Source organism: Salvelinus fontinalis, chromosome 2, assembly GCF_029448725.1.
Source record: "Salvelinus fontinalis isolate EN_2023a chromosome 2, ASM2944872v1, whole genome shotgun sequence".
NCBI classification, from domain to species: domain Eukaryota; kingdom Metazoa; phylum Chordata; class Actinopteri; order Salmoniformes; family Salmonidae; genus Salvelinus; species Salvelinus fontinalis.
In genome coordinates this window covers 24,509,165-24,526,684 of record NC_074666.1, presented here as the reverse complement: position 1 = coordinate 24,526,684, position 17,520 = coordinate 24,509,165, and the positions used below count along the sequence as shown (strand labels likewise).

Below are 17,520 nucleotides of genomic sequence, written 5' to 3'. Positions count from 1 at the left end.
AATATAAGGCTAATACTGCATTGAATGTATTACTTGAAAGAGGTAGGCTAGGACATCTATATATAGGGCTATATATCAATCTTGAAAATATGATCTATTTTGGATTCAATTCGAATGGGGGTGATGGAGAGAGAGAAAGTCTGCGAGAGACTGCTCGTGCGTGCACTGATTTACAGCAATAATATTCGAGGGATAGGCTGTTTTAAAACTCTGGAGCTGCAATTAAAACAATTATAATATTTACAATTAAAAACAAGGTGACCTCTGAAAGCCAGATGGAGACAGGTAAATTAGACGCTCATTCTGTGTTTATTTTACTGTAGCATAGGCTATGCTGCAGACAATGTAGGCCTACCTTTCACAAGAAAAAGAGTTCCCATGATGAGATGATGGGTCTTCATGCATTGTGAACTGCACTCCATACTGAGATGGGCTGTCTGTCTGTTGATTCATCATGCAGAGGCTTTAGAGAAGCCAGATTTAGACATCACATATAATTTAACAGTTCCGTTTCACCCCATGCTGTTCATATAAATAATGTATTATACTTTCTGGTTTCTCGCAGTTATTTACCACGGGAAAAGGGAGTGTTTTTGGGCTGTAAATCTTGGTAACCGGGTTCCCGCCATTCAACCCTAGTCTGTGTGTGTGTGTGTGTGTGTGTGTGTGTGTGTGTGTGTGTGTGTGTGTGTGTGTGTGTGTGTGTGTGTGTGTGTGTGTGTGTGTGTGTGTGTCTGTGTGTGTCTGTGTGTGTCTGTGTCTGTGTGTGTGTGTGTCTGTGTCTGTGTCTGTGTCTGTGTGTGTGTGTGTGTGCGTGTGTGTGTGTTGAGGGAAGGGGAAGGGAAGGGGAGAGGGTGTGAACACAGACGGCAGAAGACATTTTAGATTAATAACAGCACTGCTATACAAACACATTAATATTCTCCTCCAGGGGCAATGCTTCTCCCCTGCATACAATTTAGCCATTCTACAACAATTACGCAATCATCTGCTAAGAGTGCAGGTCCTCCTTTTGTGTAGTATCTCAATGGAGTCTGATTTTCCGGTTTGGATTTAATGCATTTGAGTAGGATATTTTGATATATTGGATTGATGCTTTATCTGGTATGCAGAGAGATTGTGTATCATATCATGGTGACATAGACTCTCATGAACTCTCATGAACTCTCAACACTCTCATCCACCATCTTGGCATTGCTGCAGCAGTTTCAAATGGCACACTCCCTATAGCTCTTTCTGCACACAGCCAATCCAAACCCTTGCTTCCATATTCTCCACCCACACACATCCTCCAGACACCCCATTCTGACACACCCCCACCCACACCCCTCAGTTAATATCCCTCACCCAACATCACCCAATGGGAAACCCACTATAAATGGCCACATCTCTCTCTGAATGATGTGTATTGCAGCAGAGGGCAGGATGGCATACAGTTCATAAAGCAGAGGGAGAATATACACTGTGAGCTGCATTGCAGAGGCTACAGCCAGGGCTAGCTGCTCCTCTGCAGGCCTACATGCTTTACATTTATTATGCATGTTTAGGAAAAAGGGTGCGTGTTTGGGTGTGTCTGTGTTTTTATGTTAATGGGCTTTTTCCGTATGTGTGGTTGCCAAGACAAATAATGCAGTCCTTAATGCATCTGTGACTCATACATGCCCTCAGGTTTGTGTGTTCATTAGATGTGGTAGTGATTGTGAATATTGGAGTAGCATGGTTAGTTGTGACAAAGAGTGGATAAGGGTTGACGTACAGTGCATTCAGAAAGTATTCAGACCTCTTGACTTTTTCCACATTTTGTTATGCTACAGCCTTATTCTAAAATGGATTAAAAACATTTTTTTTCATAAATCTACACACAACACCCCATAATGACAAAGCAAAAACAGGTTTTTATATATCACATTAACATAAGTATTCAGACCCTTTACTCAGTACTTTGCTGAAGCACCTTTGGCAGCGATTACAGCCTTGAGTCTTCTTGGGTATGACACTACAAGCTTGGCACATGTGTATTTTGGGAGTTTCTCCCACTCTTCTCTGCAGATCCTCTCAAGCTCTGTCAGGTTGGATGGGGAGCGTCGCTGCACAGCTATTTTCAGGTCTCTCCAGAGATGTTCGATCGGGTTCAGGTCCGAGTTCTGGCTGGGCCACTCAAGGACATTTAGAGACTTGTCCCAAAGCCACTCCTGCATTGTCTTGGTTGTGTGCTTAGGGTTGTTGTCCTGTTGGAAGTTGAACCTTCGCCCCAGTCTGAAGTCCTGAGTGCTCTGGAGCATGTTTTCATCAAGGATCTCTAAGTACTTTGCTCCGTTCATCTTTCCCTCAATCCTGATTAGTCTCCCAGTACCTGCCGCTGAAAAACATCCCCACAGCATGATGCTGCCACCAGCATGCTTCACCGTAGGGATGAGGCCAGGTTTCCTCCAGATGTGACGCTTGGCATTCAGGCCAAAGAGTTCAATCTTGGTTTCATCAGACCAGAGAAGCTTGTTTCTCATGGTCTGAGAGTCTTTAGGTGCCTTTTGGAAAACTCCAAGCAGGCTGTCATGTGCATTTTATTGAGGAGTGGCTTCCGTCTGGCCACTCTACTATAAAGGCCTGATTGGTAGAGTGCTGTAGAGATGGTTGTCCTTCTGGAAGGTTCAGCCATCACCACAGAGGAGCTCTGGAGCACTGTCAGAGGGAACATCGGTTTCTTGGTCACCTCCTGACCAAAGCCCTTCTACCCCGATTGTTCAGTTTGGCCGGGAGGCCAGCTCTAGGAAGAGTCTTGGTGGTTCCATATTTCTTCCATTTAAGAAATGGAGGCCACTGTATTCTTGGTGACCTTCAATGCTGCATAATGTTTTTGGTAGCCTAATCCAGATCTGTGCCTTGACACAATCCTGTCTCTGAGCTCTACAGACAATTCTTTCACCCTCATGGGTTGGTTTTTGCTCTGACATGCACTGTCAACTGTGGGACATTATATAGACAGGTGTGTGCCTTTTAAAAATCATGTCCAATCAATTGAATTTACCACAGGTAGACTCCAATTAAGTTGTAGAAACATTTCAAGGATGATCAATTGAAACAGGAGCTTTTAAGGATGGTCAATGCAACTGAGCTCAATTTTGAGTCTCGTAGCGAAGGGTCTGAATACATATAAATAAGATATTTCAGTTTATTATTTTTTATTAATTTGCTAAATTTAAAAAAAAATGTTTTTTTTTGTCATTATGGGGTATTTAGTGTAGATTTATGAATTAAATCATTTTTAGAATAAGGCTGTAACATAACAAAAGGTGGAAAAAGTAACTGGGTCTGAATACTTTCCGAAGGCACTGTATATAATATGATAAGGAACTTGGAGTAGATCGTCAGAGCGTTCTGTTTTCCTCTGCTTACCATTCCTCTCACACTCGCTTTGTTCCTTCTCTCTCTCATCTCTCTCCTTCTCTCTCTCATCTCTCTCCTCCTCTCTCTCATCTCTCTCTCATCTCTCTCCTCTCTCTCATCCTCTCCTTCTCTCTCATCTCTCTCCTTCTCTCTCATCTCTCATCTCTCTCCTTCTCTCTCTCATCTCTCTCCTTCTCTCTCTCATCTCTCTCCTTCTCTCATCTCTCTCCTTCTCTCATCTCTCTCCTTCTCTCTCTCATCTCTCTCCTTCTCTCGCTCATCTCTCTCCTTCTCTCTCTCATCTCTCTCCTTCTCTCTCTCATCTCTCTCCTTCTCTCTCCTCTTTCATTCTCATGCCTCTATGTAACTACCACCTCCCATCCCTATTTTTACATCTCACCTCTTTCTTTCAATCCCATCACACCTGCTCTCTCCATCTGACTCCTTCCCTCCCTTTCTTTCCTGTCCTTCTCTCCTCCTCAAATCAAATCAAATTGCATTTGTCACATGTGCCGAATACAACAGGTGTAGACCTTATAGTGCAATGCTTACTTACAAGCCCTTAACCAACAATGCTTTAATAAGTTTTAAGGGAAAAAAAGTGTTAAGGAAAAAATAGATAATCAAAAAATGTGTAATAAAATTAAAATTAACAAATAATTAAACAGCAGCAGTAAAATAACAATAGCGAGGCTATATACAGGGGGTGCCGGCACAGAGTCAATGTGGGGGGCACCGGTCAGTCGAGGCAATTGAGGTAATACGCCCATGCAGGTAGAGTTAAAGCGACCATGTATAGACAATAAACAGAGAGTAGCAGCATGTTTATGTGATGTTTCCTCTGTCGCTCTGCCTCTCAGTCAACACATCTGATGGGAGGTGAAGTGATACACAACAGACCATGATAACCCAAGGCAAGCCAGATTTTTAAGTTACACAGACCAGAGACACATCAGTGTGCAAAGATATTTGCACGCACCTTAACAGACACACACACACACGCACGCACGCACGCCAGCACACACACACACACACACACACACACACACACACACGTTCCCAGATACACATCAAACTGTGATTATACTGGCACACTGGAAACATCCACCAAATGAAATGCTGCCGGCTTACCTAAACAAGACTGATTAAAAGCATGGTGTCAACCTTGAAGGGATAATTAGAGCTTTAGAGGAGGAAGTGTATATGAGAGTGGGTCTGTGGGTGTCTGATTGTATAGTTCTTTTGATATTGAAAGTGTATCGTCTGTTTCCATTTCCTTTTTGGAGAGTATTTTTTTATTTATTGGCTGGACTATGGGAGTCACTTCCTTGACATGTATTTCAACTTCTAACCCTTAAGCTTACCGACTGGGGTTTTGACCCCAGAGGGGCGTTTTTATCATATCCCAAAAGTAGTTTATTAAATTCTTCAAAATGTTCATGATTTTGTCTAACCTAACGTAGTAAGCGTAAAAAGACGCCTGAGTAGAGGTTCCACTTTAATTTTTCAGAGTAATTGGAAGTTAGGTTGAAAATACTGTATCCCTGAAAAACGGATGGTAGCGTTTCTGGGCACTCTGCATAGCCTAGACTTTGTCAATCAAGTTGTTCTTAACAAATCTAAATCATTGTTTAGTTTTTCTGTATCTATATGGACTTTCAAAATCTCATTTCTAGTCCTTTGGGGTCATTTTGACCCTAGCCAAAAACACACAATTCCCCCTATACCAGCACTTCCTATACTCGGTCCTCGGGACCCCAAGGGGTGCTCGTTTTGGTTTTTGCTATAACATTACACAGCTGATCAGCTGTGTAGTGCAGAAACCCAAAAGTACACCCCTAGGGGTCCTGAGGACCGAGTTTCGGAAACCCTGCCCTATAGTAATTTGATAAATTGGACCTTTATTTGAATCTAGGTTTCCCTGGAGACATACTATTAAGTAGTACACATCATCAGAGGGTGGAAGGGGACCTGTATCATTCATTTTGACCAGATAGACAGATCACCTGCAGAGATACACTGCAGCTAGCTCCCCATGTACTTGCTTAAGATTGTACTTTTCAATACCACATCAAATGACTGTGTACAAAACCAAAGTTATTCTCCAAAAATGCTTTATTCTACTGAAAATGGGATATAAATACCAGAATTCTTATAATATCCTCCAATATTCTATGTGTGCAACTTGTTATGATTTGGTTGCTATATCATTTGCTTTGAAGTGACTTAGAACATGTGGGCATGCTTTTTGAAGCATGCTGCCAAAGCCCCTACCACTACCATTGTTTCACTAACAGCGATGCTAATGCTCATAAATGAGCTTTTAATTACTAATGTGGATTGTACTTTGTAAAACTACACATTTATATAAAAGAAAAATTCATATTTTCGTTTTCCAGAATATGCAAATGAATGATAATTTTGCTAAAATAAGTTTGTTTTAGTCTTTACTTATTTATTACATGTCTAATGGTGTTTTGATAAGACATAAGTTGATATTTTGTTATTATTGTTGTTTTTTCCAATAGTTTCTTCTTCGGTATATGTAAAATATGTTGGTAGCTTGAGGGTTGCAAAAACAATTCATAGGCTTTAGGTGATCCATACTCAGAGAATGATGGTCAAAATATAAATTGTCACCTGAACTCAAGTTATGACATCACCCGTAATTATACTTGAATACAAACTTAATTGGCAGCTATTTGTGATGTCATGAATCGGGAATATTCAGTCCTGAATTATGACATCGTACGGGAAATCTATGACAAAGAACTGAGTTGGTAGTTTATGGTGATGTCATCAATCAGACGGTACAGACCTGAGTTATGACATCAGGCAGCAAAACTGACCAAGGACTGAGTTGGTAGCCTATTGTTATGCCATCAATCAGAACGTTTGAGTTTTTCTAAACAACCTGGTGGGCCAGCACACACATCTGGCTGGTTTTGATAGGCTATGACCAAAACTGTACTTTACTTTCAGCTCATTAATGTGTTGATACGACAGGGGATAATATTGATGTATCTAATGAGCATATGCGAATGTGTGTTTTGTGTTCCAGCTCGGTCCATATGGAGGAATCGTCAGTGATGCAGGGAGCCCAGGGGATGCTGGTCCAGAACTGGCCCACAGTGTCCAGTGCTGCAGGTGAAATGGCTGGCTGGGTGGGGGTCAAAAGCACACAGTGTTTATCTGCTGCCCGCTCCTGTAATGGAGGCACTCTGCACACATAGTGATGTGAAATGACAGAAGATAAATAGAAATAAGGAAGTCAGGTGGGAAACATGCAGGTGACCTTTTAGAATCCCTGCCAGATGAATGCTAAGCATTAGTACTGAGACTCCAGAGGGAGCTTGCTGGAAAGACTAGAGGAAGGCCAATGACAGACAGCAACACAATCTGCCAAAATAAAAGAGCCAATGAGAAGCTGTTACAAGACAAGCAAATGTGGGCTTATATCTGTCTGTTGGTACGGTAGGGGAAATTGGGACAGACTTTGATAGGTGAAGTGAAGTGTGACACTCCACCATGCCTGACTTAATAGTTGTGATGGGGTGCTGTTGGGAGTGGTACATTTGAAACCATTGCCACTGACAAAAGAAGAGAGAAAGCAAGGCATTAATTTGTCCATATACACAGTATCTTAGATAAAATGGAGCGAAAACAATCGCCTTTGAAGACTATTTTAGGAATCTGTCTGGTAGTGAAGAGAGGGATAACTAGACAGCGAGTGAGAGAGACAGAGGGCTGACTTGATCACAGTTGACTGGTTCGTTCCTGTGGTTGTATTCTGAGGGGTTGTCAGAATGCCTAGGCGCTGGTTTGGTGTTCCTGTCAGCTGCCTGCCTCCTCTCTAATGCCTGCCAGCCCAGGCTGAGGACTCATCCATTTACTGTCCAGTGACAGGAGTTAGAGAACAGGTGTAGGACCCTAAGGTGGTTGAGGTATCATCACGTGATGGACTGAAGTGTGTCTGTTTATATGTGTGTGTCTGCACAAGCTGAAATTGAGTTTGGAGATTGAGGGAGAGAGAGAGTAGGGTTAACGAGAGGGACAGAGAGAGTAGGGGTAACGATTGAGAGCGGGAGAGAGTATCAAGCTATTGATTTTTTTTTTCTTACTGACTGACATTTTTTTGAGCTTATGGAAAATTTACACTGTGGTCTTGCAGAGAATCCAATACTCTGTGGAGGTAGAGGACATGCAGAGTGTACTGCAGGCTTATCAGAAATGTCATGCAGGGTTAATAGGGGCTTAGTGCTACATCCTGGTATGCTGCAGGGTGAGACAGTTTTCATAATAGGGGAAGTAAGCAAAGCAATGGTTTATACAGTATACAGTATATATGATGTCATATAGCAGGATTGGCTTTGTTTCTAAATGTTGTATCAAGTAGGGTTGGAAGTGTAAAGGAAAGAATTCACATACTGCATAGTAGAGCTATTGCACCTCAAAGAGAGAGTATACTTCCTCAATGTGATTCATTTGAGTTACCTGCAGAGAAAGGGGAAGGAGGCACGGTTGGATTAAGATCAGACACAGAGTTAGATAGAGAGGGTATTGAATAAGGCATGGCAAGACAGCCATCTTTTTTAGAGTACTATTGGAATTCTGAGTAATTTGGGAGAGAACAAAAGAGAGACACAAATGACAAGGATGGTAAAGGAAAGAGAGGTATGGGGGTTTGGAGAAAGAGAAAGGTTTAGGATTGTCAGGGCCCTGCAGTACTTGCTAGGGAAAGCTATGTGACTTGTTTCTAGGCAACGCTGTCTAACTGAGAGATTGCTGCACCAGCCTACATCAACAGGGAGTGGGTGAAGGCAGTTTCCACGGCAACCATTCAAAACCTGAATGGAAGATTTAGAGGATGACAGAGAAACAGAGAGGAAGGGAGGAGAGAGAGACAGAGAGAAGAGAAGAGATGGATAGGTGTTAAGAGGAAAGAGTGAACAGTCAGACATGGATAAGAATGAAAATGGAGGTGGAAAAGTAAGAAAGATAAACAGTGAGCTTTTAAGAGAAAAATGGATTCATAAAGAATGCGGATACAGCATGTACACACACACACACACACACACACACACACACACACACACACACACACACACACACACACACACACACACACACACACACACACACACACACACACACACACACACACACAGAATACATAGTGTAGAATAATACAAATAAAACACACTCACACAAATAACATAAACACACACTCATATTCTGAAACCTTAAGCTAACGCATGCTCTTTAAATTGGGTTGTGTAGAACAAAAAAGAAGATTGGGTTGAGGAGTAACCCAGATTGGACCAGGAATAATGGACTTGAATGTAGAACACTGGGTGCTGAAATGAGGCTAGAACCACCCCAGACAGCTGGGTACCATGGTAACCTCCTTACAGAAAGCTATAGTAACCTGCAAATCAGCAGCCACAGCATGTTCATTTTAATATGATGTTTGCGGAGGGGGAAATAGGAAATGGTCAGGGTAGAGCAGAGCTCCAAATAAGCCTCCATATTACTGGAGATACAAAGACACTGTGTGTGCAGAGCGTGTCACGCCTGCTCCCGCATAGCCCCCGCCGAGAATTAGACTCACAAAAGACTCTGCCACATCTTCCACAGGCAAATTGATACAACTCTCTCATGTAGACACGCAAAAGAGATGAAGAGAGGGGGAGATAAAAACAGAAAAAGAAGAGGAAGTACAGGTGTAGAACTGTTTGTTGGTTTCTTTCAATAGGTGCACATTTGCTAAATACATTAGATTATTCCATCTATACACACCACTTTCAAACATGTGGCCCTCTCCAAACCAATGGCAAGCTCAACTGACCTGCTTTGACAAATAATCAATGCACTCAAAATGTTGTTGATCAGTATAAGCTACCTCCATTAACACAATCACAGTGGGCTTGAGGAAAGTGATGTACTTTAGGTGTGGTAATGGTGTTGTACTGTAATAACTTCCCCACACTAACCAGGGACAGAGGTTTAATTTAGTTTCTACTGTAAAATAATTGTTATGGCTGCGTGCCACAATTATCTGAGCTGTTCAGTCATACTGGCTTTATCAAGCCCTAGGGAACCTAAAGTACTGAAGAAGGTGTCGTACTAGCTCCATCAAGCCCTAGGGAACCAAAAGTACTGAAGAGGGAGTCATACTAGCTCCATCAAGCCCTAGGGAACCTAAAGTACTGAAGAGGGTGTCATACTAGCTCCATCAAGCCCTAGGGAACCTAAAGTACTGAAGAGGGAGTCATACTAGCTCCATCAAGCCCTAGGGAACCTAAAGTACTGAAGAGGGTGTCATACTAGCTCCATCAAGCCCTAGGAAACCAAAAGTACTGAAGAGGGAGTCATACTAGCTCCATCAAGCCCTAGGAAACCTAAAGTACTGAAGAGGGAGTCATACTAGCTCCATCAAGCCCTAGGAAACCAAAAGTACTGAAGAGGGTGTCGGTACTAGCTCCATCAAGCCATAGGAAACCAAAAGTACTGAAGAGGGAGTCATACTAGCTCCATCAAGCCCTAGGAAACCAAAAGTACTGAAGAGGGAGTCATACTAGCTCCATCAAGCCCTAGGAAACCAAAAGTACTGAAGAGGGTGTCGGTACTAGCTCCATCAAGCCATAGGAAACCAAAAGTACTGAAGAGGGAGTCATACTAGCTCCATCAAGCCCTAGGGAACCTAAAGTACTGAAGAGGGAGTCATACGAGCTCCATCAAGCCCTAGGGAACCTAAAGTACTGAAGAGGGTGTCGGTACTAGCTCCATCAAGCCCTAGGGAACCTAAAGTACTGAAGAGGGTGTCGGTACTAGCTCCATCAAGCCCTAGGGAACCTAAAGTACTGAAGAGGGTGTCGGTACTAGCTCCATCAAGCCCTAGGGAACCTAAAGTACTGAAGAGGGAGTCAAAGCGGATCTATGTGTTTGTTTCATTTTATTTACTTTATTTCTGAGAGCTCTTGCATTGTATATTACAGTCATTGCAGGCATGCACACACACACACACACACACACACACACACACACACACACACACACACACACACACACACACACACACACACACACACACACACACACACACACACACACACACACACACACACACACACACACACAGTTTCACTTTAAGGATCTTGTCAGAATAGTAGGCTATATTTGAGTACAACGTCCCTGTGGGACCATGCATGAATTCAATTAGGCACTCCAGCCATTCCATAATTAACCTACAAATGAAAAACAAAAATAATCTCTTTGCAGTGCCTTAGTTTGATCTAAATAAAACACAGGTAAAAAGTAGGTCAGAGCCCAGAGAAGCTGTTGTGGGACTGAGAGCACTGTGTCTGTCGAGCCCAGAGAAGCTGTTGTAGGACTGAGAGCACTGTGTCTGTCGAGCCCAGAGAAGCTGTTGTGGGACTGAGAGCACTGTGTCTGTCGAGCCCAGAGAAGCTGTTGTGGGACTGAGAGCACTGTGTCTGCCGAGCCCAGAGAAGCTGTTGTGGGACTGAGAGCACTGTGTCTGCCGAGCCCAGAGAAGCTGTTGTGGGACTGAGAGCACTGTCTGCCGAGCCCAGAGAAGCTGTTGTGGGACTGAGAGCACTGTGTCTGCCGAGCCCAGAGAAGCTGTTGTGGGTCTGAGAGCACTGTGTCTGCCGAGCCCAGAGAAGCTGTTGTGGGACTGAGAGCACTGTGTCTGCCGAGCCCAGAGAAGCTGTTGTGGGACTGAGAGCACTGTGTCTGCCGAGCCCAGAGAAGCTGTTGTGGGACTGAGAGCACTGTGTCTGCCGAGCCCAGAGAAGCTGTTGTGGGACTGAGAGCACTGTGTCTGCCGAGGACAGAGAAGCTGTTGTGGGACTGAGAGCACTGTGTCTGCCGAGCCCAGAGAAGCTGCTGTGGGACTGAGAGCACTGTGTCTGCCGAGGACAGAGAAGCTGTTGTGGGACTGAGAGCACTGTGTCTGCCGAGCCCAGAGAAGCTGTTGTGGGACTGAGAGCACTGTGTCTGCCGAGCCCAGAGAAGCTGTTGTGGGACTGAGAGCACTGTGTCTGCCGAGCCCAGAGAAGCTGTTGTGGGACTGAGAGCACTGTGTCTGCCGAGCCCAGATAAGCTGTTGTGGGACTGAGAGCACTGTGTCTGCCGAGCCCAGAGATGCTGTTGTGGGACTGAGAGCACTGTGTCTGCCGAGCCCAGAGAAGCTGTTGTGGGACTGAGAGCACTGTGTCTGCCGAGCCCAGAGAAGCTGTTGTGGGACTGAGAGCACTGTGTCTGCCGAGCCCAGAGAAGCTGTTGTGGGATTGAGAGCACTGTGTCTGCCGAGCCCAGAGAAGCTGTTGTGGGACTGAGAGCACTGTGTCTGCCGAGGACAGAGAAGCTGTTGTGGGACTGAGAGCACTGTGTCTGCCGAGCCCAGAGAAGCTGTTGTGGGACTGAGAGCACTGTGTCTGCCGAGGACAGAGAAGCTGTTGTGGGACTGAGAGCACTGTGTCTGCCGAGCCCAGAGAAGCTGTTGTGGGACTGAGAGCACTGTGTCTGCCGAGCCCAGAGAAGCTGTTGTGGGACTGAGAGCACTGTGTCTGCCGAGCCCAGAGAAGCTGTTGTGGGACTGAGAGCACTGTGTCTGCCGAGCCCAGATAAGCTGTTGTGGGACTGAGAGCACTGTGTCTGCCGAGCCCAGAGAAGCTGTTGTGGGACTGAGAGCACTGTGTCTGCCGAGCCCAGAGAAGCTGTTGTGGGACTGAGAGCACTGTGTCTGCCGAGCCCAGAGAAGCTGTTGTGGGACTGAGAGCACTGTGTCTGCCGAGCCCAGAGAAGCTGTTGTGGGACTGAGAGCACTGTGTCTGCCGAGCCCAGGGAAGCTGTTGTGGGACTGAGAGCACTGTGTCTGCCGAGCCCAGAGAAGCTGTTGTGGGACTGAGAGCACCGTGTCTGCCGAGCCCAGAGAAGCTGTTGTGGGACTGAGAGCACCGTGTCTGCCGAGCCCAGAGAAGCTGTTGTGGGACTGAGAGCACCGTGTCTGCCGAGCCCAGAGAAGCTGTTGTGGGACTGAGAGCACCGTGTCTGCCGAGCCCAGAGAAGCTGTTGTGGGACTGAGAGCACTGTATCTGCCGAGCCCAGAGAAGCTGTTGTGGGACTGAGAGCACTGTGTCTGCCGAGGACAGAGAAGCTGTTGTGGGACTGAGAGCACTGTGTCTGCCGAGCCCAGAGAAGCTGTTGTGGGACTGAGAACACTGTGTCTGCCGAGCCCAGAGAAGCTGTTGTGGGACTGAGAGCACTGTATCTGTCGAGCCCAGAGAACATCACCTCACTCTTTCTTTTCCTTACTAACGCCTTCTCATTTCCCCTCTTATTTTTCTGCATTGTTCTTCCCCTCAATCGCTGTCTCCCTTCGTATGCCTCTCTGTCTCTTGCCTGCTGGTTGTAATTACATTTCTTTCATATCTTGCATTATACTCTATGCTAAATGAAAGGAGAATAGGGTCTCATTCTCTTAGTACTTCAGTTCACCCTCTCTAGGCTCTCTTGGTCTTTTTTTTTCATTGTCTCTTCCGCTTGCCCTGCTTCTCTCTCTCTCTCTCTGTCATATTCATGATTGCATATTATATCAGATTCTCTCTCTTTTTCCACTGCTGTGTCGAGCCCTTGTGAGAGTGGGATTAGGTTAGTGCTGGGTTTTCACAGTTCCTGTCATCCTTACGTGCTAATTCTTGTCACGTCACAAGTGTTAAACATCCCAGTACCTCTCTGCCGTTAAAGGTCACGTCTGTTTAGTCTAACATTGTGTTCTCAGCTGCACCACTGGCTGATAAAGTTATACTCCCTGCAATCACTTTCCCCTTCTTTAGTTTACCGGTGTGCCTCTGGATTGAATTATTTTGCTTATCTATGCTGTATCCAGTTGTCATACTTGAGTAAAAGTAAAGATACCTTAATAGAAAATGACTCAAGTAAAAATGAAAGTCGCCCAGTAAAATACTACTTGAGTAAAGATCTAAAAGTATTTGGTTTGAAATATACTTAAATATAAATAGTATATGTAATTGCTAAAATATACTTAAGTATCAAAAGTAAAAGTATAAATCATTTCAAATGTCTTAAATTAAGCAAACCAGACGGCCCAATGTTCTTATATTTTTATGTACTGATAGCCAAGGGCTATCTCCAACACTCAGACATCATTTACAAATTAAGCATTTGTGTTTAGTAAGTCCGCTAGATCAGAGGCAGTAGGGATGACCAGGGATTTTCTCTTGATGAATGTGTGAGTTGGACCATTTTCCTGTCCTGCTAAGCATATCAAAATATATGTGGGTGTCAGGGAAAATATATGGAGTAAAAAGTACAATATTTCTTTAGAAATGTAGTGAAGTAAAAGTGATCAAAAATTGAAATAGTAAAGTACAGATACCCCAAAAAACTACTGAAATAGTGCTTTAAAGTATTTTTACTTATGTACTTTACACCACTGGCCGTATTACAGCTGTGGTAACACTTTACCTCAGCCAGAAATAGGAGACTGAATAAGGCTCAATTTATGAATATGCTGGTATGTTCAGAATCTCACTGTGGTAATGAATAATAGTGATGAAGATGATAATGAATAAGACATAGCTCTTCTATCTCTCTCTGTTTCTTCTCTTTCTCTCTTGTAGATGGTGAGGGGGGTGAGCTGTCCCCTCCGGTTGGAGCTGGCATCGACAGTAACAGCTGGCACTTCCGTTACGGGGCTGGCCCTGGCTACGGCCCCCCTCAGGTCCTGAAGCCTGGAGACATTCCCCCCGAAGCCTTCATCATTCCCGGCTCTCCCGCCATCCTCTCAATCCGCCAGGGCCCGGGAGGAGAGGATGACAAGAGTGATTTCATTTCCTTCGGCAAGAAGGAGGAAGCCAAGAAGAAGAAAAAGAAGAAGAAGGAGAAGAAAGACAAGAAAGAAAAGGGGAAGGAGGATGTGGACGAGTAGAGAAGAAAGGGGAGATATGAAAACAGAGCTACCAACTAAAGTCCAAATAACAGCTGCAAGACAAAAAGCCAAATGTATATTTTTGAATCAGGAGAGTTTCCATGTGTTGTGATTGCATAGTTAAGTCTGCCCAGCCAAGTCCCCATTAGCAGAGGCCTATCTCTACAAAACATGTAAGCAGCCAATAGTAGCCTCTGTCAGATTGGCCCTCTGAAGCTTCCATACCTCTGGCTATAAAACAGTATTTTTAAATATATTTAATAGGCTCTCATTTACCAGACATTTGCTGAAAATTCCACAAAAATCTATTTGATTCGAATAACCTTTCTATAAAGATGATAATGCAATCAACTACCGATACCCAGATGTTTCATATATAAAATGCCATACAGTATGTGAGAGAAACCTCACATACCCTATTAATGGTGGTGCTATAGTCCTGCCAGCCAGCCCGCCTCCCCAAACTTGCTTGAAATGGGACCCTCCTCCCTGGCCCTTCTGGCTCCTTGTTGGCATCTCTGTCTTTACTCTGCCACTTGCCTCCTCTGCTCTCCTGATTGGAGGGGGAGAGGAGGAGCTCAATCTGACAAAGAGTGACACAGAGGCTCTCATCTACAGTAAGATGGAAGCCTTGTGCGAAAAATTGAGTATTTTTTTCTACAAAACACACACACACACACACACACACACACACACATATTAGACAGTCAGGGCGGACAGGTAGACACCTCTCTGGATAGTGTACAGGTCTAACTCAGCCAAAAGACTGAGGCCTATTTCAGTGGCCTCTTTTCTATGGGAGTGTAATATATGACAGGAACTCTTGCTTGTTGTTTCATTTCTGTTCAAGTCTGATCCCCCCCCACTTCTGTCAGTCAATGTTCAATAGTCAATGTTCAGTAGTTCTTTAAGCCCCGCCTCCTTACCTTGCCCACTTTGGTGCTAGTAGGATTCACTCACACGCCTCGTCTGTTGACGCCTCTCCTCCGTCCTCCGATCACCATGTTCAGGAGGCCTCTCTCAAAGACACTCTTAACTTCTGATAACTTGTTCCTCTGCAAACACAGCAACAGAATGAACTTGTATAACACACTCACACACTTTCTGTTAGCTTTAACCGAGCCTTGCTACTGAAATATCAACGTTCTTAGCACTGTTTTGGGGACAAGTTGCCGTCTCTTCCACCAGTTACACACAGGGTAGTGGGGCAAACATAAGGAGCTTATGGACTGGCTTCCTTCTTTCCAGATGGAGAGAAAAAGAGGGATGGAAGGACATAGAGGCAAGGAGAGAGAAGTGGATTTGTAGTGATGGGCACTCCAGTCCACAGACATTCCCTGGAGAGCTTTGTTGCTGTGTTAAATTCTTTACTCATATTTTGTGATGAAAAGGAAGCATCAACAGCATTGAGTCTTCTCCAGAATAGAGCATCCCCATAATGAACTCAGTATGTGTGAGGGCTAATTCCACAGCATCGCCTACTCACCTCTCTGTTTCCTCTTCCTGGCTGATATCTGACCAATCAGAGGGGACAGAGGGATGATGCTAGCGCTGCTATTGGACTGAATCCCCCCACATTATACACGTGCTCCCCCTTCAGGTGTGAATCTGTGCTGTCAGATCACTAAGTGGCTGTTTGCATGTTATAAGCAAAGGAAATATATATATAGATCTATATAGATAGATATGTTTCATTTCCTTCAACCATTTATCACAAATTCAGAGATATGACCATCATCTCTGCTAAAATATGTATACATACTCACTCTCGAAAACACACATGAACACAAATACGCACATACTATGTATTCCTAGACAAGCAGGGAATCACTTGTTTTTATTCTGTTGAAGTTCAATTAAAATAACCTTCTAAATATAAGTAATGCTGTAGTTATGCTATGAAATGCTTTTTTTGTTTATGCCCTTATGATTTTTGAGGATTACAAAATGAGTCCTTTACCTTGTGTTAAGCTATGAACTGATGATCAAAGAAACACTGTAACGTAATACTGAATCATTTATTCACCTTCGATATATATCCCCAACACCTTTGAAAATGTTTTTATAATGTTGAGAAAAAAACTCTAACAAAATTGTCCATAAAAGATGCTAATCTTGATGTACTCTATGCTTGTGTGTAGTTAATGTTTCCTGAGTCATCTGGTGCCTGGATGGCACTCAGCAGTCCACTGTGACATTGCAGATCTATTAATAACCTTTTGTACACCTGCTCATCAATGTAATGGTGATATAGTGATTTGTCTTTTTTATTATTTGATGAATCTGGTATTGTGTTTTGTTTATAAATCACAAATAAAATGTTATTTCTTAAATATTGTAAAAAAAATTGTCTGTGCCTTCATTTCAACTAATGTATACTGCTAAGCCCAGCAGCCTGGTTAGTTGGGTTTCGGGCACAAGGTTGAACAGGCCCACTGCAAAATGGATAATTACATATATTTACACATTTTGGCTACAATTGACAAAATAATATCCTAAGTTCTGTAGCAACCTAACGGCTACAAGAGAAAAATTCTCAAAAACTGCAGAAAGACCCACACAAACACCCCTGAGTCTAATACCTGAGCGCTAAAGCAAGGAGAAGGGTCTGCCCCTGACCTGCAACCAGGGAAACGCCAGGGAAGAAACGCTCCGGGACACCAAGCCCCGTCTTACTTCTCTTTCTATTGGATCCTAGCTGCTTTCTCATTCTATGGGTCAACTAGTATTGTAGCAAAATCCAAACCCTTTTCCTAACCTTAACCTCATTCCCCTAACCCAATATGTTAATTATCCTAACCTGCTACGTTAATTATCCTAACCTGCTATATTAGTACTCCTAACCTGCTATTAGTACTAGGGGAAAATCTGACCAGGTCTGAAGATGATATTGAGAGACCCGGACCCAACGAGGACTCTCATCTGGGTTAGATAACACATCTCATTGATTTTGCCACTGGAGGGAGAGACAGCTCTGCTCTCTGATAAATTATATATATGTGGCTGACAGGGCCTTCCCAGTCAGAGCAAGAAGAACTTAACCCTTGTGTGGTGTTCATGTTTTTGTTATTCACTCAATTTTTGCGTGTCTGATGGACCCACAACATTATTGGGTTTTTAAAACAATTCAGCCATAACAATGTACATAAAATACTTAA

The 17,520-nt window shown here is 43.8% G+C and overlaps 1 protein-coding gene across 4 annotated transcripts in view; it reads left to right on the top strand.

Moving 5' to 3' along the window:
• Positions 1-16,709, top strand: part of LOC129815209 (protocadherin alpha-C2-like) — a 62,672-nt gene extending 45,963 nt beyond the window's left edge. For all 4 annotated transcript variants that reach the window (XM_055868774.1, XM_055868752.1, XM_055868763.1 and 1 more), the window contains exons 3-4: positions 6,446-6,531; positions 14,055-16,709. In XM_055868774.1, coding sequence (XP_055724749.1) covers positions 6,446-6,531; positions 14,055-14,362 — 394 coding nt within the window. In that variant the 3' untranslated portion in view covers positions 14,363-16,709. The remainder of the gene's footprint in view (positions 1-6,445; positions 6,532-14,054) is intronic.
• Positions 16,710-17,520: the final 811 nt, after the last annotated feature.